Raw genomic sequence first — 27,726 nt, 5'->3', positions numbered from 1 at the left:
AGGACTTTGTGAGTGCGTACTCATTTCCTTATCAAAGGAGGTGTGTGGAATATATATATATATATATATATATATATATATATATATATATATATATATAGTCTCCTCACCTCCGTCCATTCCAGGTATTTTCCATCAAATATATATAACCTCCAACGTAGCTCTCTTGTTCGGTGTTCTGGCGCACATACTTTTATTGTGTGGTGCTGTCCTGTCCTCCTACGGCATGACCACGCCGCTATATATCACCACACGTCGCTCTCCTTGCAGCGAAAGTATTTGAGTTGCACTCACGAGTGCCAGTGATTTCTGTTTAAAACAGTCGGCTTATAAAACACAACCAATGCGTTTCAGTATCCCTGGACCTTGCTCACGGAGCAAAAGTGATGCCTCTCTCTGAAGTGAAACAGCTGAGTTTATGAAACCCCTATATTATGTCTATTGACCTGCCACATACTTGTCTGTTTAGAATTAACTACCTGTAAAGGTTCCTGAAAATTCAGAGAAGGCCGAAGACCGCTACCCTCATCTATGATCTCCCAGAATTCCTCTGTAGACTGTTATGGTGATTGACCTCGAATCTGGGGAACTGGGTTCGAGTCTCTGCAATGACGCTGAACATCCTGTGATTCTGGGCAAATCACTTAATCTCCCCGTGCCTAACTAAAAATAAGGTGTCCTTGTGTAATGCAACTGGTGCTATGTAAAGCACTCTGATACCTGATTCGGGTCAAGTTTGCTGTACATAAAACTCTGTTAAATGAAATAAATATCTACATGTAGTTTTTCCTACATCTGTTCTCTGATTTTGAGCTTCTGACTCCCTTCTCTGTGTATGCTCTAGTAATGGAGCATGGGTGATCAATTTAATTTTCAATTGCATGTGCTGGATCCAATATACCCTATAAACAGATCAGTTCATGATTTGCAGAATATTGCAAGTAACCTAATCAGTAAAACTTCCAAATATTTTAACTTATACTAAGTAGTTTGTTTTTTGATTCATATAGCCATTAACTTGGAACTCCGCCTCCACTGACATCCTTGTTTCTTTTATCCTGTGCAGATGGAGTAAGTTCAGCTCTTTTGTAATTGAAAGCAACAAATAAGACTTAACTGGTAACAACAAATAAGACTTAACTGCTAACAACTACATTTGATACTAACTTTTATAACTGGAATTGAATACCCTAGTAAAATGTTTTCTGAAGAGGTATATAATGGAATAGAAAACGTGTGAATGTATGTGCTACTTTGTATTAATAAAATTAAAATAGCTTGAAGCTGTGATGCAACTACAGTTTCTCTTTCTCCATTATGCACGGATACATTTTGATGGCGCCTAGTGCAGTATTGTTTATTTTTATTTTATTTAAAGAGTTTTATATAGCGCTGGCTAGACCCGAAGGTATCCGAGCGCTTTACATGAGAATCAACAATGTGAACAAGTTCAATAGATTACACTGTACATCAAAAAATAAGTAATACAATTAGGAGGGGAGAGAACGGACAGAGAAATAGTGGAGGGGACAGGAGAGGTGAGAAAGGGAGGATAAGGGAAGAGACAATAAGGAGAGACGAAAAGAAGTCGGTCTAAAGACCGACTGGGTAGGTGACGATCAAGGAGTGAATCCACAGCTCATCTCCTCTATAGCTAAATCAGGTAGCTCCATCGGGCGTCAGACAAAATAGTTCAGTCTCCATACATTGAGAGGGGAGAGAAGGAGAGACATAAAATAGAGGGAGGATGCGGGAGGAGAGGACAGGAGAGAAGAAAGGAAGTAGAACATGGTGGTTCAACAATATAACCGAAAAAATCTACAATTACACATTACATCAAACAATCAGCAATACATTGGGAGAGGAGAGAAAGGAGTTAGAAAAGTAGTGGAGGGGTAGGGGAGGTGAGAAAGTGATGATAAGGGAAGAGACAATAAGGAGAGACGAAAAGAAGTCTGTCTAAAGACCGACTGGGTAGGTGACGACCAAGGAGGGAATCCACAGCCCATCTCTCCTATAGCTAAACCAGGTATCTCCATCGGGCATCAGACAAAATAGTTCAGTCTCAATACATTAAGAGAGGAGAAGTAGAGACATAAAATAGAGGGAGGATAGGACAGGAGAGATGAAAGGAAGTGGAATAATGAGGTTCAACAATATAACTGAAAAAGATCGACAGTTAAACATTACATCAGACAATCAGCAATACATTAGGAGAGGAGAGAGAAAAGTATTGGGGGTAGGAGAGGTGAGAAAGTGAGGATAAGGGAAGAGGCAACCGTAGAGACGAAAGGAAGTTGTCTAAAGACCGACTGGGTAGGTGACGACCAAGGAGGGAATCCATGGCCCATCTCCCCTATAGCTAAACCAGGAAGCTAAATCGGGCATCAGACAAAATAGTTGTCTCAAGTGTCGAGGAAAGAGGTTCACTCAGAAACAGGGTGGGGACAAGAGGCAGGGGCAGGTGATGGCAGCGGACAGAAGCTGGAAAGAGTAGGAGCGGAGAGGGGAGAGGGTACGGGGAAGGGAGAGGGGGAAGATCAGGTCAGATCAATGACCAGTTTTTTGATTGTCCAGGATTCGCAGTACATTGTGATGAGGTCGACTGTGGCGGCCATCTTTTGGTCAGGCAAAGTTCTTTCTTATTTAATCCTCAGGCTGATCAGGTTCATCCCAGTAGGTCAGAAACCAATGATTGTTGTTTCAATCTATTTTGCAGTCTTTAGGCTGAGGAAGCAGACAACAGTGGATACAGAGGGGAGTAATTTAGAATCCTGGTGACGATCGGCGGCAGGTGCCATTTTGAAGTCAGGCGCGTTTCAGAAGGGAAACTCGAGGAATTAGAATTGCTGGCTATGCCCAGAGGTGGTTATAATATACATTTCTTTTTGTGATTGTGCACAGAACCACAATTGCATTTACTCAAAACCAGACCCTTTCACTTGGCCACCATTTCTTCTGTAATAGGTGACAAAATAATGAATTAATCAATTGGTATTTGCAGAGTGCATCTTATCACTCATGAGAGTATCAAGGCACTGGGTTGCTGGACATAGTCAAAGAACCAGGTCTTGAGTTTCGTCCTCAAGTCTGTCAGCAAGGATGATGATCAGAGGTGGAAGGCTTTCCAGGATTTGGAGGCGAGGTGGGAGAAGGAGCGTCCTCCCTTGTGGCTATGACGGATGTGCAGTATCTTTGCCAGGGTGAAGGAGCAAACGTATATGGATGGTTGGTGAAAGTTCAGGCTGTGGTTCAAGTATGCTGGTTCTTTGTTGTGGAGGGCTTTATAGGCATGTGTCAGTAGTTGAATTGGCATATTTTCTGGGCAGAGAGCCAATGGAGGTTTCTTAGGTGCTGGGTGATATGGGTCCGTTTGGGCAGGTTGAGGATCAGTCTGGCTACTGAGTTCTATATCATCTGGAGACTTGTCATGAGTTTGATGGTAGTACTTGCGTACAGTGTGTTGCCCATATTCCACATGGCTGGTGATTAGGAATTGTGTCACTATTTTTCTGATGCTTGTCGGGAGCCATTTGAAGATTCTCCTGAGCATATGGAGTGTGTAGAAAGAGGCTGAGTAGACTGTGTTCATCCTAAGTTTGCTGACCAGGATGATGCCTGTGCTTCGGTAGTGGTCTTTTGTGGGGGTTGGTCCTAGTTCTGCAGGCCACCATGCTTCTTGTGAGGAATGTTGCCATCCATTTGAGTGCGTCTTCTTTGATTCAGATGTGGTGTGCAGTCTCTTGGACAGTGTGTGGTGGGAGACTGTGTTGAAGCCTGCAGGGAGGTCTGAATCTGGGCAGCCTATCCTGTTGAGTAGGGTGTGGATGTTGTCTGTGGCGGCGATTAAGACGTCTCCTTTCCGCCTAAGGACAGTACTTTTTTTTTTTGTTTTAAACAAGTTTTATTTGTCACGGTTCACATAAGCTGCATAGCTCCGCAATCCGGAGAGTGCTGCACAGCTCCGCAATCCGGAGAGTGCTGCACACATCAATTGTACAATAAAAATGACGTTGACTTTTATATACTTGAAAAAATCATAATGGAACAAATCCCTCCCTCCTCCCCCCGATTGCGCCCACTCCCCACCAGTATATTTAGTACATCTCTGGAACCATACACAGAGCCCATCTGCAAAGCCTGGCTTCCACACACCCATCAATCCGTTGAGTGAACATCCCCTTCCGGCGTCTGATCTAAATCTAAACCCCGATAGTCTGCCCATCTTTTCCAAATCTTATAATGCTTGTGGGGACACCCCCTGGCAATGAAGACTGGCTGTTCAAGTCCCATGCAAAAATCTATCCCATTCCTCCACGCAGCCAGCGATGGAGCCCGGGGCGCCTTCCAAGCCCTGCCAATGTCCCTCTTTCCTAACGTGAGACCTAACAGGAGGTGTCGCTTATATCTACTGCCCCCCCCAACTTTCTCCATGACATGTAACAGGGCCAAGCGTGGCGTGTAGGGAAGCTCCCATCCCAACACTTCCGACAGGCAAGAGAACACCCCCCTCCAAACTCTATGTAGCGAGAGACAACTCCAGACTGTGTGTAAAAAGGCGGCCTCTTCTGAACCACATCGAAGACACTCGGGGGATACAATCATTCCTGCCCTCTACAGGCGCACTCTGGTAAAATACACTCAATGTAAATATTTGAATTGTATCAGACGGAGGCGCGTGGCTATTGCTGCCCCCCGTGGACTTGCCAGTGCCTCTGCCCAGTCTTCTTCCTCCAGTTCACCTACATCCTCCTCCCATGTCATCTTAAGCCGCTGCAGATTTGCCGAACAATGAATGATCAACGTCTGATAAATACGAGAGATCTTGCGGTCCGGTAGTTCCCCCATAAAGACCTTAGCTTCAATGGGGCTGAAATCAGGGAGAGACTCCAGGCCCTCTAGACTAGGCGTCAACGCGTGTCGGAACTGCAAGTGTCTGAAAAACTGGGATCGTGGCATCCCATATTCGTTCAGCAAATCTTGAAGTGGTTTAAGCGTCAGGTCAGTCATCACGTCTTCCAGGACCGAGATGCCTTTGGAGTCCCAACCCTGAAAGCCCTGCAAGGCTACCAGTTGAGCCAAAAACACCCGTTACCCCAAAGAGGAGTCTCCCGGGTCAGGACATCCCACCACCCCATCCTACTCCCGGCCTGCCTCCAAACATGAAACACCACCCGCGTGGCCAGGGGCAGAGTCTTTCGAAGCGGTGCGGAATATAGTAGTGTGTGTAAAGATTTGTTACCCATTAGTTGCCGCTCCACCGCATAAGCTGGATCCCTCCATCCCCGTACCACCATTCATTGAGGACCAGCAAGTGTGCGGCCTGGTAGTAGGAGAGGACATCTGAAGTAGCGAGACCTCCGGTATATGTGGATAGGAAACAGGTGCGTAAGGCTACTCTAACCGCGTCCCCTTCCCACAAGAACCCTCCTAACTCCGAATTAACCATATGGGTGAAATCTGGTAGGGAGGATTTTGCAATTGGTAACGGAGACAGGGAAGTGCCACCATCTTAAAGATGGCCAACCTACCGTACATAGTTAGGGGTGTGCAGGACCACACCTTGAGATCTTCCAGAGTACGATCCCACACTGGGATGAGATTGCGGTCTCTGGATACAGCCGGAACATCGGAGAAAAAGACCCCCAGCTACTTTATCCCCCCCCCCCCCCCCCCCCCCCCCCATCGCCAATTGTAGGGCTGATGCCCATTCTCCCACCCTCGGCCCTCCTCCCACAACCCACAACGTGGATTTGCTAGGATTCATATATAGCCCCGAGGTCTCACTGAAGATCTGAAAGATGCTCATCAACGCGGCCCGACCTGTCCAAGTCAGTAAGAAAGAACAGAACATCATCCGCGTATAATGCTATTTTATCAGTAAGACCGGCACCCATCGAAACCCCCGAAACTGAGCATCCGTATTCACCCAGGTCGCCAGCAGCTCCATGGCGAGTGCGAAAAAGTATGGGGGAAGGGCAGCCCTGGCGCGTGCCACGCAGGATAGAGAAGGAACGAGAAATCGCCCCCACCCGCATCGATGCCATTAGGTTAGTGTACAACAGCTGCAGATACGCCAGGGAGCATGGGCCCAGGTTAAGTTTCCACAACAGGACAAACAAGTACACCCTACTCAAAGAATTAAAGGCCCTATCCATGTCGGCCAGCAGTAGCGCTGCCTGCTCCCCAAGCCGCCCACAGGCCGATACAGCAACGTGCGCTCACCTAATATTATGGCGGGTTGCCCTCTGAGGCATAAACCCGGCCTGGTCTGGGTGTACCAGCGTGGTTATGTGCGGCTTAAGTCGATTGGCCTTTGCTTCTATATTAAGAAGGGAGATGGGGCGATATGATGCATGCTTCTCCTGAGTTCTACCCGGTTTATGGCACACCACCACTTCCGCATGTCTCCAGTCTGGGGGAAGCAAACCGCCCTCCCGTGCCTCCTCCACCACCGGCCGAAAATGTGGGGCCAACTGTACAAAAAAACACTTAAAGAACTTGCTGGGGAAACCATTCGGACCCGTAGCCTTTCGGGGATTCAATTCCCCCATGGCTATACCCAATTCATCATCCAACAAGGGCCTATCCAATTGCTCTCGCACTTCGTCCGAGACGGTCTTGGGCGGAAGATCATCAATTAACTTCGCGACGACCTCTACCTCGAGACACTCCTTGGGCGAATACAGATCTGCAAAGTACGCCGCAAAACTCTCTGCAATAGCTAGGGGCTCCAGAATTGGCTCCCCCGCAGGGTCCAGGACTCGCAGCAGGGGCTGGGCGTGCATGGTAACCTGGCACAAGCGGTGGAGCATCTTGCTTGACTTATCCCCCCATTGATAGACCCTACTGCACGTTGCCAGCCAGGCCTGAAGAGCCTCGTCCATCAGAACTGCTGCTGAGCCAACACCAATTGTCTTCTAGCCGCGCCTCCATTCGCCTCCCGTCCCCTACGCTCCAGCGCTTCAATGTCTGCATCCTGACGCACCAGGTCCTTCCGCCGCTCCCTCTGCGCAGCCACACACCAGGGAATGTCCACCCCCCGCAAAGTGGGTTTCAATGCCTCCCAAAGCACTGCCGGAGACCCAACCGGTCCTACATTAGCAACCAAATAGTTCGCTATTTCCTTGGCCAAATGTTCCATGTATTCCTCCTTCTGTAGGTGTCACCCCGACATATGCTGTCTAAGTGGCTGCCTTCCCGGGCCAATCCGGACTGTGAAAGCAACGGACGAGTGATCCGACAAGGCTCTGGGCATAATGATCGCTGACACCACCCTGTGCACCAGCCCCCTGGGGACAAATATGGTTTCTAGCCTCGAAGGAGTCATGTGTTGTGGAAAAGTGAGTACATTCCCTGCTAGGGCCATGTTGATGTCTCCGTACAGTCGTCCTGTACAGTCGTCTAGTATAACCCCGTAACTAGGGAGTGCAGTTTGGTAGGGGATCCTCCCACCCCAACCGCATCCCCACTATTCCATCTATCCTGACCCCGTTCAATCACATCATTCCAATCTCCACCTACGACAGAGAATGTATCCGGCATGTCCCCCCACAGTGTTAGAAGTCGTTCCACTAAGGACCACTGCAATGGTGGTGGGGCGTATACGCTTCCCAGAGTCAAGACATCTCCTCCAATTCTGGCCTGTATAAAGACATACCTCCCCTGCTTGTCTGACCAGAGTCTCTCGTGTTCATATGGGACCCTGCGGTGGATCAATATTGCTACACCCCGCGAGCCTCGTGTGAAACCTGAATGAAACACCTGAAGATATCCATACCGCTGTAGGCATAGGCCTTTAGAACCCAGTAGGTGCGTTTCCTGAAGCAGGAGCACGTCTGCCCCAGCTCTCTTGGCATACTGAGGAATGGCCCCTCGCTTCACCGTATCCAGTGCCCCACGAACATTCCAACTATCTACACACAGGGAACTGGGGGTTATCCGCCTCGCAGCCTCTGTTCCAGACATAATAAAAGACTTACACTCTCGTGGCCTATGCATGTGTTCCCCAGAGTGTACATTAAGTTCCAAGCAACCAGCATGAATGTGCAATCAAACAGATAAAACAAGCCCCCCCAACATCCCCCCTACCCCCACCCCCCGAACCCCATACCTCACGAACATGGAAGTATCTGTCGCTGTCTGATAAGACTCCAGTCCCCAACCGGGGGACAAGAACCATTTCTAAGAGTACCCCGATTTCAGCGAGTTCGCTTAGGAGGCCAATCACTTGCTGTCACCGCGGCTAGGACTTGGAATACCCTCCCCCTTTCCCTAAGATTAACTGAAAATTTTGTGACATTCAAGAAGGCACTTAAAACTTATCTTTTCAGAATGGCTTATTAAAATTCTAATAGTAAAAAGAAAATTCTGATCTCTACTTTTTTCTCCGGCCACATGCTTGTTTCTCTTTTTACCCGCCAGGACACTCTGGTAGTATATGAGCGCGCTACAAAACAGCTAAAATAAAATAAAATAAAATAAATACCTTCCAATGTATCCCCAACTGACCACCCATAACCCCTGAACCTCACCCCTTCCCGCCCACCACTGCGTGACTGGGTACTCAGCCCAATACGTGTGCCTATTCGGACCTCAAAACAGTCACCAGAATTCCCGTCCCTGTTGGACCTATTGATCAGTCCGCCGAAGCTTGTCTCTCCGATGATAAGTCCTTCTGCCGAAGGGCGGAGCCTGGCAGAGAACGACACCTGGACCTCGACCTCCTGCTGCCTCGCTGTTGGCCTCGAGGGCCCCTTCGAGCCACCTCACTCGACAAAGAGTTTGAATCCCGGCCAGGTGTTGTATGGACTCGCACTCACAGTTTCATCAGTCCATTTAAAGACTTCCTCTGGCGAGTCAAAGAACAAAGTGCGAGATTGGTAGACTACTCTCAGGTGGGCTGGATATAGCAGTGCATATTGAAGCTTAAGGTCTCGGAGGCGAGCTTTGGCCGCCAAGAAGGATGTTCGCTGCTGCTGCACCAGGCGCGTGTAGTCTGGGAATATAAGGATCTTTGCATTGTCACTAGTGAGGGATTCCTTAGCCCTGGCCTGCTTCAGAATAGTATTGCGGTCCATATAGTTCAAGAATTTGGCGATGATAATGCCGCGGGGGAATCCCTTGAGGGGGCTTCTGCATAAGGGCCCTATGAGCACGCTCCACCATGAAGCAGCGAGAGAGGGCATCAGGGGTGAGCCACCCTTCCAGCCACCGCGTCAGGAAACGCTCCGCACTATCTCCTTTGCATCCCTCCTGAAATCCCACAAATCGAAGGTTGTTGCGCCGAGCCCTCCCTTCGGCATCCTCAGCCTGCAGTGCCAGACCTTTCTAAATTTTCTCCATCGCTGCTACTTTCTTCTTTAAGGTTGTGACGTCATCCTTCACCTCCGATATGCGGGTCTCCGTCCCAGTGATGAGTTCAACCGCATTGTGAAAGTCCTACCTCAGCAGCATAACTTCAGAGCCCACGGCCCTGATCTTGGAGTCCAGCATGTCTCTGGACTGAGTTATGGCCGCCATAAGCGCAGCGTTGTCTGGCACCTGGCCCTGCGATCCCACAGCCCCTGTCGCAGCACCCGCTCCGGTAAACTTGTCCATGGTGCCCTACTTGGTGTGGCCTCCACCGCCTTTGTCTCGTGTCATCGTCTCAACGTATGAGCTGCCCTCAAGCACTCAGGGGCGACAGCTTAGGGGGCTGAAGGTGGAGATGGCCCGGTATCTATGACACTTTAAGCCCAGGTTGACAGTTACTCCCTCCAGGACTCTCAGCAGGCTGCGACCGCCATGAGGGTACACAAGATGACCGCCAATTCACCTTCACCCCCGAAGGCCTCGCTTCACTTCACTGCTCCACGGCCCGACCCGACCACGGGTGAGTGCCACTGACCCTGGCCCTGCCCGGTGCACCGCAAATTATCAGGATTGCCCAAGCGTGCCTGCGCCTGGGGGTGTAGCGAGCCGTGTCACCCTCTGCTGCTTGTAGGACCCCTCTGGGCAGCACGTTGACGAATATCCAGTGCCCGGTGCGCGCCACCAGTGCCAGGCAGCTTCAGCTCTTCTGGCCGCCCAGAATGGATGGCCAGACTGTCAATGGCCCAGGGGGCACAGCCCCTCCTCCGCAACCGCCGTCACCGCAGCCCGGCTTGGCCGCCGAACACCTGAAGGCCACTGGTGCAGTCAAGGACACTATGATGGGGGGGTATGGGCACCCGCCGGTACCTTCAGCCCACCGCCGCACCTCTGGGCTGGTCTGACCTTTTGCCGCCGCCCGGGGACACTGCAAAATGGCAGCTATCATTCCCTGGCCTCCTCTCTCCGGGTCTCAGTCCCAGCAGCCCGAGACTGCCATCTGTATGTGCCTCCTCTCTTCGTCTGCCGCTCTGCCCCAAGGGGGGAAGGGTGGGGGGTAGAAGCCACCCGACTTTGGCGCAGAGCCCCGGCGCTGATCACAGGCGGCATCACCAACAGCCGCACCGTCCTCCGAGCCTCTGCACCCGACCTGGCTGGTCAATTGAGGCCCCGGCTCCTCCCAGGCCGTCCCCCACCAGGCCGCTGCAAGTCGCGGGTCTGCTTTTGCCGCCGCACTGTCAGATCCCCGGCTCGCGTCTGAGATCTCCCTTGATGTTGTACGATTCTCCAACGCTGGAACACTCCATAAGTAAAGTCCGAAGGCAGGATATTAATGAAGGATATTGGATGGCCGGTCGGAGCACGATTAAGCTGCGACCGCCATCTTCGCTGGTCAAGCCATGCCCCCCAGTACTTTTCTTTTTGCCTTTTATTTCACACACATCTAGTTTATCGATCAGCTCAATTTGTACCTTCTAGTTCTGTTAGCTTTGTATTGTAGTAGCCAACCTTTGTTTTTGGAGTCCGTGAAGGCCTTGCTAACCTCCGAAGAAAGGCAATTCTGAAAGGTTAGTGCATTATAGGGCCAGAGCGTTTAGAGAAGAGGAATGGTCAATGCTTAAGTTAAAGCCTCAAGGGTTTTCTATGAGTTGAAGATTCGCCTCTTAAAAGAACACTACATCACATTGATGTAGCAGTCCACGAACCAGCTACCACTCCCATCACTTCATGCTTGCTTTTGATTTTGTACGGTGCTCTGCTGCTTTTTGGCTGGGTCCGCACTATAGGAATACTACATACATGCATACAGTATTGGTATATTTCATGATTGCACTGTCCATGCATGCAATGATAGATATGCATAACTGAGGTGTTTGTTATTGGATTTGAACAACTCAAAGTGGTTGGGCGCGTTTGAGATCTTAGCTACAAAAACTTCTTTTGGCTTCTTTGATTGACTGTAACGTTACGCAATGCTGTTCCGTAGCTTCCTTTTCTTTCCCCATGATGTCAGAATGCAGAGCTTTTAACCTTCGAACCACCTGGTAGAATAACCAGTCCATTGCCTCAGATTAGCTGGCTTGGGCACCATGATCTGTGCATACATGATTGAATTAATGTCAGATCTACACTTGTTGTCATTTGTATTTCTTTTTTTTCTCACATTGTTCTATCTTCTAACGTGCGCTTTATTTTCATACCTTAGGTGTACTAGCACTCGACCAGGAGAGACCGGAATGGATGTCACGAGCCGCTGCACACTGGGAGACCCCAACAAGCTGCCAGAGGGTGTGCCGCAGCCTGCTCGCATGCCCTATGTCTCGGACAAACACCCACGGCAAACACTGGAGGTTATTAACCTCTTACGGAAGCACCGAGAGCTGTGTGATGTAGTACTGGCAGTAGGGACTAAAAAGATCTATGCCCACCGCGTGATCCTGTCTGCCTGCAGTCCTTATTTCCGTGCTATGTTCACAGGCGAACTTGCTGAAAGCCGGCAGACTGAAGTAGTGATCAGGGACATAGATGAGCGAGCCATGGAGCTGCTCATTGACTTTGCCTACACATCGCAGATCACAGTAGAGGAGGGAAATGTCCAGACCCTGCTGCCGGCAGCCTGCCTCCTGCAGCTCGCTGAGATCCAGGAAGCCTGCTGTGAGTTCCTCAAGCGTCAGCTAGACCCATCCAACTGTTTGGGCATCCGAGCTTTTGCCGACACCCATTCCTGCCGGGAACTTCTGAGGATTGCCGACAAGTTCACGCAGCACAACTTCCAAGAGGTAAGTTTCCTAAAGGAAGTCTTTTGGGAGGAGTAGAGCAATTTGTCTCAGTTTTTGCGATGTAGAAAGCAAAACAAATTGATTGGCCTTTGAACTTACTGGGACATTTCTGTCTGTGGCGTAAACAATTTTTTTCAGTTTTACATCTCTTCACTGTTTGGCCTTGTTCAGTAGAAGAAATCATGAATGGGAACTGTTTAAGATGTATGGGAAAAGTTTGTTGAAACCAGAGGGTGGTCACGCAGAACTGTGCTTTGTGTAACAATCCACTTGCCTTGAGTTTTACCTCTTCTGCTCAGACCTGCTGTGCATTATAGTGTCCTATTGCACTGAAACCAAGCCCCTTCTGTACCAACTTGTCAAAGTAAGTGCCACTCACTTGGCCCCAACTACACCAAAGGGCTCCTCCCTTCCAGTGGAAGTGCTGGGAACCTATGCACTGCTGTGCCAATACATTTAGTTTCCACCTGTTGAATCACTCACTGATTCAGACTTTATGGCTCCATCACAACTTAAGTAGTGCACCTGAATTCCAGGAATACACTAATGTACCATGCACTCTGCTATCCAGATGTGGTGCCAGACCAGCTCTTACAGTACAATGTGCCCCTCTATCGGCCTCTAAGTTTGTGAGGTGTGTTCAGATTATGAATAGACCTCTGATACTCCATCACCTCACAAATGCAGCCAACCATGTATACTATTGCCAGTCTGGATCGTGGTGCCCCTAGTACAGCCTGCTCAGTAGTCCCGATCCAGCTGCTTGCCTGTATGTAAGGTGATCCTGATCCCTCACTAATGCATCTAGCTGACGCTGCTCCAGTTTGGCCCTCTCTGGTCATCCGATACACCAAGTGAAGAGTGAAAATTGTAAAATTTACAAAATAAACAATGCATGTCCTGGTTGCCTGTTTGCAATTACATTTTTGTGTCTGAGAAACTTAAAATAAATTATGTTTGAACGAACATCACAGTTTAACTGCAAGCATAAAATGTGCACATTTTGGGTGAATTCTTTCATACCCTATGCTTCAAACGTGTAAAGGAATGAGTTGATCAAACATGTTTTTAGCGATTGTGAATGGCATAGTTGTCTTTTGTTTTGACACTGGATACATATTACTAACATTAAGAAAGTGATTGCTTAGACACACCCTAACCCATGCTGGACTTTTTCTGCAGCATTTTCGAAAAAAAAAAACATGTGGGCTTACACAAATAATGACGCTCTAGTGGCATGCAGAGGAATAACTAGGACTAGATTCTGTTGCTTTTATCCCATAGGAAGTCTGTCTGAATGCATTCCAAGTGGATTTCAGTCAGGCACCAGGAGGTCATGTGACATAGTGGGCCCCATGTCTTTGAACTGCATACAGAAGTCATGGGCTTAAGGTTGTTATAAGGTTTTGCTTACTCCCTGCCTGGTGCTTAGGAACAGTGTCACTTTTTACACTGGTGCTGCTGGGTAGGATTAAACTAGTATCGCGTACCTACCATCTTTTTGGTCTTGTGTCTCTGAACTGTATGAAGTGAGAACAAGGTCTCATGCCAATGCATCCTGTACGCTCTGTCCCTCTCGTCTTGTGCCTCCCTCTTGCCAACCTTTCACCTTTTTTGTCACCCAGACAGACTGAGACTGGGTAGCTGTTCTGTTTTTTAAAGCAGTTGTGTAGCCCTGATTAGATAGGCTTCCTTTTAACTATTGTGGCTGGTGAACAAATTTTCCAAACTCTGCTTGCTTCTGATCCATTCTAGGCAGCAGAGGCAAAAGACAAAGTGCCATGAGGTCATGGCCAGCGGAGGAAAAGAAGACTATCAACAAGCCAATGATTCATCACAAAATTAGCTCTCCACTGGACCCCAGGTGGCAAATGGAAGAGAAGCAGTATGAAGAACACCTGAAGGTGAACTATCGAAACCGAAATGAAGAACCCGAATCGCAGCTGGGGCTCCATACAGAAACTTGTCCATATCAGATAGAAGTGGAGGCCCTTTGATGACCACAAGCCAGTCGGCAGAGAGGGCAGTAAATAAGTAGGTAGCAGGCCACGGACCAATCCCTAAACCAGACGGGAGCTGCAAGATTTAAAAAAAGGGACTTGTGAATACTAGATCAACTTGATCTTAAACTCAAAAGTGCCTCGGTACATAATTAACTAAATCTCCTTAAACCAGTGATGCACAGTGTTCACTCTACTGACACACTACTTTCCACTCCTAAATTCTTTTTTCCCATCAGTATCTCCACCTAATGCTGTCCACATCTTGTCAATATTGCATTGCCATCTCCTTATATTTTTCCTTTCTCCAGTTCAAAGGACTCTGAAATAGCCATAAACTGGTTTATTGGTGCTGTACTTTACACTGAAAATAAATCAAAAATAAGAGTTGCTCTAGCCGCTGTGCACATCTCTGTACAACTCGTTGTGTGCCTTTGCTCTATAGCCAGTAATACCAACAAGCCGTATTTCAAACCATGCGTGCTCCGTAGGTGTACCGCCTACAGTGCCTGAATCGGTCTCTTCAGAACCGAGATGTTCTTTCATTCTGCTTATTGTTCACGTTTAGCTTCACATTCTCTTTTAAACGTCACCAATAATTAAGTTCTCTATCAAGAATCCATAAAATCTGCCTATAATGAAGCAGTGATAGGGACTCGAATTTTGTTGCTATGAAAAGGATGCTTCATCAATTTTGGATGCTCTTTCTTTCTTTGACAAGATCTCCACTCTCTCGGTATCACAATTGAAATTTCCATGTCACCTTGTTGCGTAGCATCCATAGTGCTGAGATGCTGAAAAATTGCTAATTATAAGCCTGCCTCTCTTTGTGGCTCTTTGAACATCTCCACCTGTCTTGTCCTGGTTCCAATTGAGCTTGCAAGCCGACCCTTAAAATGAATTCTGGAATATAGATGATCGAACTTTAGTATGCTTAAAATTTGGATTTCATGGTTGCTTCCTCTTTCGAGCTGGATTTTTAAAAATGAAATAAGTATCCATTGTTGAACCAGAAGCTTCGTTCTCTTTCTTGCGCAAAAACAAATCTAAGTAAGAGTGTAAAATCCTAACACCATCCTTCTCTCCATTCCGGACCCTAGGGGGATTTTGCTGAAGGCAAAGCAAGATAAGCAGATTATATTGAGGATAAAAGGGTCTACCTCAAACTAATGACAGTCAGTGAGTCACTTATCGTCTTCCACTGCATTTAAATTTCTACTGCTCACTTATTCTCCTGGCTTTAGCACGGCCAGACTATGTTGAATGCCTTTCCCACCTCATTAGCGTGAAAGGGAGAAGATACACAGTGCTTAATTTGAGCTGGTAGTTACAGGTGGGGCACACTGGCACTCATGTTTGGGGGACCGGCAATTACATTTCGTAACCCAGTCATGCCGCTGCCCCTCCCACGAATTAATGACCGGGCGTGGTCTTGACGGAACCACGCCGTCATGAGCACACGCCGCCCGTGACTCATAACTGTGTGGAGTCGCCATGAGCACCGAAGTGCTGCGCTCACCCCCTGCCCCCCCCACACCGTGGCGCAATTCGCGGCGCAGCGAAGGGGTTAATCAAATATGGAACTGGAGCAAGAGGGGGAAAAAGGAGAAAGATGGAAAATCCATCACCAGGGGAGAAAGCAGAGACCAGCTAGAGCGAGAGAAAAAGGCAGCAGTATCTGGTAGTGCGTTAAAGAGGCCTGAGGTGGAATCAAGTCTACTCAGTCTTTGTTTTTGGCAAGCCGACATTTATCCACACCATCTGAGGTTTTTAGTACTGCTTTGGGCATCCTTCTACAGATTAAGCACTAAAGATACATAACATTCCCGATATTCTTCACCTTTTTCACCCAGATTTTAGAACATTACAGAAGCTTTTCATTCAAGAATTTAATCTTCAAGTAACTTTTATCTTTATTTCATTGGCGGTTTGTGTGAAGTTCTAGGGTAACCTGCCGTATTTGAGTGAAGCACATGTATGGTGATACAGTCGCTTCGTGGCATGAAGGCTAAAACCAAAACGTAAGTTATTAAAAATGTAAATATACAAAAACCGCTCAGTCGCCTGTCTGTACCAATCTTATTACAGAAGAACCCTTGATGACCCAGCTATTTGCCTGCCCTCGCAACACTTGATAGAAAGTTTCAGACATCCACAATAGAATTGACAGCGACTCCCTTAGGTCTTGGACTAATATTTATTAGAACAGCAAACCTATGAAGTAGGCATCCCGACGCTATATTGGTACAACTGCCAAGCGCACACATACACACATACACACACACACACACACACTCACACTCACACTCTCATTCTTGGAACTCACTTTGCTTCCAATCCATCTCCTGGACTTGGAACAAAATTGCAGAATTCTATCCTGTATTTAGTCTAATCTGATACTCATATACTTATGTTGTTACCTGCAGTGGCAAAGAAACAACTCAAGGCAGCTCGTTCTGGCCCTAAACTCCCAAAGGTCCTTTAATCTGTGAAGGTTTTAGAAGTTAAATATAATTCTTTATGTATTCACATCACCCTGACGATACCTGATTTTAGATTATGTCCATGATGATAGAAGCATTTTTAGCTTTTTGTTCCCCTATTCCCTTCTGGTGACATTAGGAGCAGCATGGCCTGATACTTCAAATAAAATTAGGGGTGCCCGAGGCGATAGCTAATGGCACTGGTGAAGGGACAGACACTACTTTTGGGCCATATTTACTTTCCTGTGACTAGGTCAAATCTTTATGTTCTGGGAAAGAAGACTAGATCCAGCAACCATGAAATGTTCTCCCTTTTTACTTCAATAAGAGTGATAATTATGTTGAGTTGTGTTATGTTAACAACACTTGGACAGCACACAATCATTTCAAGCTCTCTGGGCACCATTCAAGAATGTTAGTGAAAAAAAACAACCCAGTGCTCCTACTCTGATTTGTCAGATGCTTGTATGAATATCCACGTCTTTCTTTAGTTGTAGCATAACTGGAATAGGGAAGATAATTCCAGAGTTTATCTTCATTCACAAAAGGCATATTTTACCCTCCCCTACATTTGTGGAATTTAGATTCCACAACGAGGTTAGCATTAGAAGATCGCAATTTTCTCTTTGGGATGAAAATTGGTGCTGTGAGAACAAGCTTACAATATGCTGGCAAGAGTTGTAAGATTGCATGCTAACTATCTGCAGGCAGCCTATGCAGATGCAAAGCATGGGTAATCCATCACCATCCTGGCTGCTATATTCTGGATAGTCAGGAGCTTTTTCATCATAAGCTTGGGGGGCTCTAAATATAAAGCATGCATATACCTTAATTGGGAGCCAATCAGTGTGATGACTAGATGCAAAGGAAATCAGTATTTTATTTTTCCAATAAAGCTGCTGAGAATATTGGTGAATTTTGCACTGGGAGTTAACCATGGCTTGCTCCCAACATCTACTGCACCATGTAACATATCACAGCGTGGTGTACTGAAAGTTGGAAGAATGAACTGTTGATACCTGGCAACATCTGAGCCAGTGGGCTGATGCCTCTGTGTGCCCTACCCCATACACAGATAAAGGAGGAGTTGCTTGAAGAGAATTGCTCTTGGCTGCTTTGAGCGATCAGTGGGATGTCTGCAAGTGGAATCATTTCCCTTCTGGTACTGTTGGCTCACTGTGGGAAATTTCTAGCAGCGTATTGGTTGTCTTTGAGTTCGGTGCAGTGCATTCACCAGATGAGAGCAGTCCGAAGTTGCTGCCATTGATGTTATTTTATAAAAGGCAGTAGCTGTGTGTATGGTATGCACATTGTTTTGTCTCCGCTGGTGATATCTCATTGTGAACCATAGACATTAAGCCTCGTAATTTGCCCGTGGTGCTATTTAGCAGGAATCTCTGAAAGTACGTCACATTTTTACTTAAATCCGGTATTTCAGCTCAGCCCTACTTTGCTGAACGGCAAGCTTACACTTTAACCATGAGATATAGTTCATTTTTAGTTTCATGAATCCCCTTCGAGAGATGTCAGCACTGCCATATGAAGGAGAGTATGGTTTCATCCATACGTTTTCCTCCGCAGGAAATAGCTTGACATGCTTTTTTAGCATCCTTTGCAGTACCCTAGTTATTTAGTATATATTTGCATAGATGTGATCTGCATGTCTGCAGTTTGGACTACCCGTTATGCCCTCACAGGGCTTTCTGTTCTCACAGTCCTTGTTTAAGAAACAGCAATACAATTGGTCAGTTGTTGGGTTACCTGGCAAAGGGCGCAGAGCAGTTCTGGGGGGTGCACAGTGGGTGATTGGTGGGTTGTCAACATGGCATGACAGGGTCACACATAATTTCTGGTCTTTCTACCTACAAGTATGCAACATGGTTTTGACTATTCACAGTTTGGTGATCTTCCTCTATGTTGTGAAAGGATGAGTCTTTGAACAGAAGAGAACCGAAGGGACCATGTGTGGAAGTACATTTTTCTTTCTCTTTATAAATCTAAATAATATGTTTTAAAGATGAGAAAATGTTGCTCCCTGGAGATTAACAGCATTGTCTGGTGCAGTGAGGCATGTTCAGATTTAATGAATTCTCTCGGTGAAGAACAAGGGCCGTACATGAAATGGGGGTACATATTGAGTTAGCAACAGTTTAATTTTGAGCTGCAATACCAAGGAATGCTTCCTTACTACAAACCAAGCAGTTACTTTTGATCGCTATTCAAGCAGAATGTAGATTTGTAGCTCTGACAAACTCTAATCCATTGACATAATGCAAATTTAGAAATGTTTATAACAGTTTGCCTGACTAAGAAACACAGTTTGGGCAAATGCTGCATCTCTGACCACCGTGGCGAACGCTGACAAGCATGTTGATTTATGTGCCAGTGTCACAAAGAATGAAACTAGAGTTGCAGATTGTTTTGTGATTGGTACACGTGAGGCACCCTGAATTACATGAATTTCTTCTGACACTTCTAAAATTGTGGTCACAAGCCTGAAGTGCTGCCCCTTGATAGTCTTCCTATTTAGTTTGAAGTATGCTCAGATATGTGCTTGTCAGTTTGACGATGGCCATAGATCAACAGATATATGGTCCTTTAGTTTCAGATCAAGCTGGGTATAGATTGTACAGGTGAGGCATGTAGTTTGTGAGAGTCGATATGTTCATGACGAATTGGAATAAGAGGCAAGGATGTTGTGTTATTTTATGGGAGAGATCAGTACACCTACATCATAGTGACCACATGCTCATCTCATGTATGTTGTCCTATAGAAAGAGATTCTTCTAGTAGAGTTTATGAGAAGAATGTCTATTTAGGGGAATGTTTTAGGCGAGTGTTTTGAAGGCTGAAGACTACATAGAATTTGATATTGATATTTTGCAAACTGGCAGAAGAACATAATGAAAGTAAATGAATTGGCCTTCCCAGCAATGAGACCAGAGACTAGCTTTTTTGATGGTGGTTTTATGGAAACTGATCTTTTTGCTTAGTTCCAACTTGCCACAAGCAACGGGCAGTGGATTTGACAGTCATGGTGTTACAGTTAGGTGAAACCCCTGTTGATCAATGTAAGAAAGAATTGAGTGATACGTATAATTTAGACTACATCAGTTGAGCAGTGCAACCAAAACGGAGTCTACGTTTTCTATAGGTCCAGGACACAATGATTTTGAAGATGCACTTTAAAGCTTGATTGGTAACAGTGGATGGCAGTGTTAATCATCCAGCATTGTCAGTGCTGTCTTCCCAAGGATATTGTAGTTTTGCTTAGGTAAAACAGCTTTCCCATCCGGTTTTTTCGTGGTACCGTTTTGTTTTGTTTTGTTTTGGGAATAGAATTAGCAGCACAGTTTGCCCTTGGTAGCATAACAAAGTGTAAACTTTGCTTGAGGGTTCAAGGGAGCATCACAAGTTTCTCTGAGTGAACGCATTGCAGTTTTGCCTCGAGAGCACAATAAGTCCCAGAGCTTTCCCAGACACATTTTGTTGGCTAGCGGGAAAACAGCGGGGAGTCTTATTATTCCCTAGGGAAACCATGTGGGATCACTCGTCTGATAAATAGTAAATATATCACGAACATTAGTTTTATTGAGAAAAATTAACAAACTTCTTTTGACTCGAAAGGAAATGGAAGACATGTAAGGTGCACACTCCACAAAAACAACAGACACATTTTGTTGGCTAGGGGGAAAACAGCGGGGAGTCGTATTATTCCCTAGGGAAACCATGTGGGATCACTCGTCTGAAAAATAATAAATATATCACGAACATTAGTTTTATTGAGAAAAATTAACAAACTTCTTTTGACTCGAAAGGAAATGGAAGACATGTAAGGTGCACACTCCACAAAAACAACAGACTGTGGACCAGGGTGAGCGGACTCGATAATTCTCTCGCCTCGGTGCCCCCTCTGATCAGCGATCACACTCGGCAACTCTGCGCATTAGCTTGCCTCATCTTCACTAACGGCCCCACCAGACCGCCGGGGATGCCTGGTCTCACCCTGGAGATACCCATTAAGGGACCATCTCTCAGGGAAGCCAGGAAGGGTTTCGCAGCGGTCGAAGCGCCTTCGGACCCTCCGGGTAAGTAGTGCGCTATATAAATGCCTATACATTTACATACATTACTGTAGAACCTTATCTGCTGAGAAAATGCATTTTTGCTTCTCAGAGATCCCCGACAGGTCCATAATAGTTTACAGGAGCTTTTTAGGTTTGTATATCCACTAACATCACCCCAAAAAATACAAAAACCAAAGCCTCGAGGGTCATGTCGGGTTCCACAGACATATGCCTCCTCTGTTTACAAGCAGACTAGTGCAGCCTCCAACGCCCCTCCTCAGGGAGACCTTCCCGACTTGTCACTGTATTATATTTCTTTAATCGACAAAATCACAGACCGGTTTTCTGTCGTCTGTGTATTACTCTCTCCTCTCTCTTCCTTCTCTTCTTCCCAGTCTCTTTCTCGTGTTTTCTTTGCCCTTCCTTCCTCTTTCTCTTGCTACTTTCAGTGTTTATTACTCTGCCCCTTTCTTTTTCCCGCTAATCTTCTCCCTCTCCTCTTCCGTGTGCCCCATCTCGTTCCATTCCTCTTGCCCACCCTGGCGCTTTCCTCTGTCACCACCTGCCTTCTCTCTGTGTCCTTCTCCGCTTCCGTGTCTATTTGGAGAAGGACAGACGGAGATCCCACTAGCTGCGGTACTCCATCCGAGGACGGCGGCCGAGACGGGCTCCAACATTTCCACCAATCATGTGTACCTTCTGGCTTCTGGTAACTTTCTCAGTTATTCCGTCTATGACAAGAAATTGATACCGTTTGCTGCAGTTGTGTGATAAATGCTGAGACGGGCCAAGCTCCGGTTCTGCGTGTGTTTCTCTGCCTGTTTGTGAGCGCGAAAGAATTGAGATGATTCTGTGTTCCCTGGCTGCTCTTTTCCTAAGCACCTTGAATGTCGAAACCCGACCAGTTTCCCCATGGCCCGTTGCAAAGGAGCAACCGGTATTGCATTTGTTGCAGACTTATTTATTTTAATTTTTTTCCCAATTATATTCCGGTTTTTGGTCGTTCCTGCCAGACATCATAGCTTTCTGGTTGCAAAAGACTTATTGTTGGTTTGCTATGAAAATACATATCGGATTGAAGCCTGCCCGTTGCTTACCACTTGTTGGCATTCCTGTCACCCTCGTTTTTCAGCGTCTTTGTGTCCCAGCTTGTCATTTGTGTCTTTGTCCCTCTCATGAAGCCTAGTCTCTTTACCATCTCTTTTGATTGGATGTTATGCCCCCACCCCAATTGCTTTTCAAGCACTATTTTTTTCTTTTTGGTTAAGCACTCCATGAGAGTGTACGTGTTTTCCACCTGTCTCCTCATGTACCTCTATCCCTCTGCAGTCTTTGTAGTTATCTGTTACCTGTGTGCTTCTCCCTGCCCCGCCTCCATGTTGTTGCACACACTCTTGTGTCCTCCCCGTGGAGCTTTTGCCCGTGTGCTTCTCCCTCATCTACTCCACATTGCTTACTTGCCCCCTGCTTCTCTTTCCCACCACGGCTTTCTGTGTTTGTCACCCGGCCCTTCATGTTGCTTCCCCACCTTGCACTCCTTTGTTGTCACTTGTTGCTTCTCTTGCCTACCCCCCATTGCTTCCCCTCACCTGCACTCTGTGTTGCCATACCAGCTCTCGCCACCTGCACTTCAAAAAATCACAAAACACTTGCATGCGTTTTTTCTTTTAACTTGCTGATCCAGCTCGGATCAGTAATAAAAAGAACAACGGAAAAAAAACCTGAAACTATCTGCATCATTTTGTAGGCATGCAAGTGTGCGGGCACAGCAACTAAATGATGCAACTGGTCACATCAAGGTATTTTTTTTAAATTTTATTTAGCCAATGCTGCACACTTTCATGGTGCCGTTCAGCCTGGCTAAAATCCATTGACAAAGCCAATTGGTCTCCAAGGTTAGACCTATTAGCTTAGCGAATGCTTTGTATCTCGTGCTCTTAAAGGTAGAGTTGCCAGTGTATTATAGGCCATGGCTGCTGCCGATTACCAGGGCAGGCTTTCGTTCAAGTGGAGCATTATGTGATCACTACTTCTGGCCATAAATGCTAATCCATGCACTTTGTTCACAAAACACGTTTTCCCAACTCCTCTCGAGATTTCAGGCTTAGCCTCTGACAGTCATTGTCCCACGTTCCACCCTCTCCCCCACCCCAGCTCAAGAGTCCTCCTCTGGTTCATCCCACCAGTCATTCATCTACTGCCTTACATGCTTCTGCGTCGGAAGGCAACTATTTGGTATCATTTTAACAGGAATGCTTGGTTTTATTTACGTATCGTTTACATCAATATGACATAATTTTGGTACCAGTTAGCCTCTCTGTTAAAAGTCTACCCTTTTTTGATGCGGTGTCTATTAACGTGCTGAAAACAACTGCACCTAAGTTCAGGCCAGTTTCGCTGAACAAGAGACAGGAAGATTGATGTGCAGGACTACTGTGCTCAGTAGAGTGAGGATCGACTCACCTTCTCCTTTGGATGCAGCAAAATCCACAGAAAATCTAACATGAGCCCACTACACTTTGCTCAGATGAGCTATATAAAGAAAAGGCATATTAAACTATTAGAAGCGGTTGCCTTCCCAAGTATATATATATCTTTTTTAAAGAAGGTAAATTTCTGCCCATTACAGCTCACAAGCCAGCCGCATCTATATACAGGCCAAAAAACAAGCCATATCATCTACAGACCAAGACAGTCAAGTTAGTGTTACATGTGTAAGACTTCATATGTTTTGTTATAGATATTTATTTGAGAGGCAAGTACTACATGTTTATCACAAAGTTGTCAGAAATATGGCCAGAAGTAGTTAACAAAATGTAAATCACAAGAACACTGCAGTGCTTCAGTAACTGGGTTGTGGTGCAGTTACCTTACAAATCTTTCACACAAAAGACAGGCTTGTGTGGGTGCTTATTTTCCCTAATACGGAAGTGGTTGTTTGCCTTTCTTCATGGTTGTGAGTTCAGAGGAAGTTGACATGAGTACTCATTTGTCCATCTTTCTCAGGTGATGGAGAGCGAGGAGTTCATGCTCCTCCCAGCCAATCAGCTCATTGACATCATATCAAGTGACGAGTTGAATGTGCGCAGTGAGGAGCAGGTTTTCAATGCTGTGATGGCCTGGGTTAAGTACAGCATTCAGGAGCGACGTCCACAGCTCCCGCAGGTGAGCCATTTTGTCAAGAATGCTATGTTCCCAAGAGAGAACCCAGTTACAATTGCCTCCACTAAAGAATGTTCTATGTACGTGAACTGCTAACTACACAAATTATAGGTTTTACCAAAAGTATCCATGTAGTCATAATGAAATATATTTTACTTGCGGAATGCACGCACCTGCATGAGTTAGTGACGTTTTACGTTGTCATTTGGGATTCATGCTATCGAATCCTTACTGAAATGTTTTCATCAGGTTAAATAACGTGATTCTACTAAATGCATATTTTTGTATTACAGGTACTACAGCATGTCCGCCTGCCACTGCTGAGTCCCAAGTTCCTGGTGGGAACGGTGGGGTCTGACCCTCTTATTAAAAGCGACGAAGAATGCCGGTATGAGAAACCCCACATTACACACTGAAAATAATCTGGCTGCTGTAAATACTCTGGCACTGAACGTTTCCAATACTGTTGATTTGAGGAATGCTTTTCTGTGATTACGCTATTAGAAAACTCTATGTATGTGACCAACCTTTCAAGCAAGATAATAACTAGTTAATATGGAATAGCATCTTATAATGGTACCTCTCCATTTCACAATCCTCTACAAAGCATCATGCACTGGCCAGGGATTGGACAGGGTGGGTAAAAACCCTTCATCTTCCTGTTATCCTGAAAAAGTAATTACCTTAACCTTTTTCAAGCAGTCTCCAAGCCAAATAGTGATCGACTTGGCCATGGTTTCAGTTTTAGACAACCTCAGACGCGAAATAGACTAGGCATACATTCCCTGTGATCCTGCTTGTACCTTCAACGATACTATAGGTAGTCATACTAACTTAATCAACAGTTTCACAGGAGTTGACATCAGGAACATGGCTCTGCAAGGTTGCTGATTCTTTCGATTTGATCCTCTGGTGTTCCATCCTATGTATGGATCAAGTTATATGCTGCTGACTTGCGAAGTGCACAAAGGTTCAGCCTTTTCATTTCTTCTTTTGTTGTTGCTCCTTGATTCCTCAAAGAAATTCTAGCATGGCCTACATACACATCTTCTGCTCTGCATTCAGAGACTCAAAACTTGTCAGCACACCATCTAATGTTCCTCCTGCGTTAAAGAGGTCTCAACCTACTGGCTTAGAGTGATGCAGCCAGTCTTTGTCAATGCCTTGTTATTACACTTCAGATCCTTTCCTGTAGTAGATCTTCACCAAGAACTTACCCAATACCTTGCAGCAAGTGTCCTGCAGTGTATGCCATGGCCCCCCACTTGTGAGATGCTTTCCTGATCATGTTTGATCAACCTATGATAGCAGTCCAATTCTTGGATGTTCCATAATAGGACAGATTCTAGAACTAGCCATTATCAGCAGCAGGAAATTCATTAAAGTGTATATGCACTTTAACTTAAAATACAAGATCACCCACAGTGCTTTGTAATCACAGATAAACTGTATGAGATAACTGATTGTATAAACCTGATCACTTGCATGCCCAGTGAATCTACAGTTGGTATAACATGAGTTCTCTTGACCAGTGGTGCAAAAGGTGTGGAATGCGGCACTCTTGTTCTTGTTTGTGATAGCCGTATTTTCGAAACTACTATGCATTTTGTTTTTGAGTGTGTACTGCTTATTTATTTCGAGGCAGTTTTATCGATCGTGGGTATTTAATATTGTAGAGCTGATTTTAGCACCTCTTTCTATTGGATTATGCCTTTGCATACCATGCTAATAGTCCTCTTCTGTCACAAGCATTGAGGGTCTCAAACGAGATGCATGCGTTGAGAGGATTAGAAACCCTAATTGTGGTGTTTTAAATAAAGGTTAGAAAATGCACATTGAATACTGCTAATCTATTTCTTAGCTGTAGAAATTGATATTGAAAGGGGTTTACAATGCTAATACTCATTATGTACCCGTTTACTTTGTTTCATTGCATAGTGGCTAAGCTTTGCAAATTGATTGAAAGAAAGTTCGTTGTGATTTGGTCTGGGCACTTGTCTACATCAAGGATTAATAATGCTAATTTGTGAGGGTTAACCCCCAGACAAATAAATTAACCTGAGCTCAACCCCCTGTTAGCTATGGCACAGAGCAGACTGGCTTAACGTACAGCAAGTATTCATGCAGAGCAATAAAAAATCCCAAACCAGATTAGAACAATAGAATAAAGTTTGATACACAAAATGAAACCAAAATGATTTAGTCTTTTTTTATGGAGCTCAAAATCCTGCAGCGGGGCAAGCCTGAAGTTGTATCCTACAAAGTTGGATCAAAAATGGACACCTTCACCGTAAAGCACTGCTGACGGCTCTTGAAAAACTAAAAACTTTTAAGTTATAACTTTTTAGGGTTTTGCTGGAACAGCTCCTCTGGGTCCCTTCTGAAGCTCCCATGACCTCAAGCCCAGCACAGCAGGGTCTGGACTCGAGCAGAAGCTACAAGCAAGGTTCAGTCCAGTTGGTGCCAGTCAACAGGTTACTTGAGAAACAAGCATTGGAAATGCAATAGGTCTCGCACCATTAGAGTTAGTGCTTTTAGAATTGTTTATGGGTTTTTTTTGTAAATGTTTAGCATTTTTGTTTCCTGTAGCCAATGCTAAAGAATTACAAATAAAAAAAGCCATAAACATTTCTTAAAGCTCTAACTGAAATGGTCTGAGACCTATTGCACTGTGTGAGGGTGAGGGGTTGAGGGTGAGTGAGGGTGAGGGTGAGGGTGGGTGAGGGTGAGTGAGGGGTTGAGGGTGAGTGAGGGTGGGTGAGGGGTTGAGGGTGAGTGAGAGTGAGGGTGAGTGAGAGTGAGGGTGAGTGAGGGTGAGGGTGAGTGAGGGTGAGGGGTTGAGGGTGAGGTGTTGAGGGAGGGTGAGTGAGGTGTTGAGGGTGAGTGAGGGTGAGGGTGAGTTAGGGTGAGGGGTTGAGGGTGAGTGAGAGTAGTTGAGGCTGAGTGAGGGTGAGTGAGAGTGAGGGTGAGTGAGGGGTTGAGGGTGAAGGTGTGAGGGTGAGGGGTTGAGGGTGAAGGTGTGAGGGTGAGGGGTTGAGGGTGAGTGAGGGTGAGGGGTTGAGGGAGGGTGAGTGTGGGTGAGGGTGAGGAGTTGAGGGTGAGTGAGGGTGGGTGAGTGAGTGTGAGGGGTTGAGGGTGAGTGAGGGTGAGTGAGGGTGAGGCTGAGGTGTTGAGGGTGAGTGAGGGTGAGTGTGTATCGGACTATGTGTCGAGGTGCAAAAAACACGAGGGGAATTCTGCTGATTAAATAAAAATACAACCGAAACTAATCCTGACACTAATCCAGTTTGTAAAGCCCTCCTACCTCACACGCCAGAACCATACACCAACAGATCAAAGAATACCTTGGAGCCGCGCGGAACGACATTCCGAAACACCTAAAGCTCTACAAGGCAATGACACACTGTGCAATGTAAAACTCACAGTAACAAAACAAAAATTATTTCATATCAATAACTTGTCCAAAACACATCTGCGAGCATCTTTTTCTCCCCCTCATCATCAATCAATCGGATGCCCAAATGACTTAATTGCCATCTTTTCCACACTGGGTGACTTTAAGCGTCTCCCTTCGTCACAATGTAAACAACGTGCGCTCACAGAAACTAAATAAAGTAGTTTGGGCGCAAAATAAAAACACATACATTATGTTGCTTATCCTCTACCCCTCACTCCCGGAAGCATGTTCCCAATCGAATTACTCACACATTTCACACTTGGCTGCCTCTCCCAATTTACAGTTTGGTGGCTGAGGGAGGGGGCGTGCGGCCACGGTCAGATTGTGCGTCTGTGAAGCAAGTGTGATTCGGGAAGCCCGTCTACCTACGATCTGGTATCTTTAAATGATGCCTCCTCCCGTGATGAGAAATAGGCGCCAGTGGCA

General features: G+C 46.1%; 1 protein-coding gene across 2 annotated transcripts in view; it reads left to right on the top strand.

The window, feature by feature from the left end:
• KLHL20 (kelch like family member 20) overlaps positions 1-27,726 on the top strand; it is a 213,216-nt gene that overhangs the window by 77,776 nt on the left and 107,714 nt on the right. For both annotated transcript variants that reach the window (XM_086955756.1, XM_086955767.1), the window contains 3 exons: positions 11,558-12,131; positions 23,688-23,846; positions 24,137-24,231. In XM_086955756.1, the coding sequence (XP_086811882.1) occupies positions 11,558-12,131; positions 23,688-23,846; positions 24,137-24,231 (828 nt within the window). The remainder of the gene's footprint in view (positions 1-11,557; positions 12,132-23,687; positions 23,847-24,136; positions 24,232-27,726) is intronic.

Source organism: Lissotriton vulgaris, chromosome 1_1 (assembly GCF_964263255.1).
Source record: "Lissotriton vulgaris chromosome 1_1, aLisVul1.2, whole genome shotgun sequence".
Classification (NCBI taxonomy): domain Eukaryota; kingdom Metazoa; phylum Chordata; class Amphibia; order Caudata; family Salamandridae; genus Lissotriton; species Lissotriton vulgaris.
This window is presented reverse-complemented; position numbering and strand designations above follow the sequence as displayed.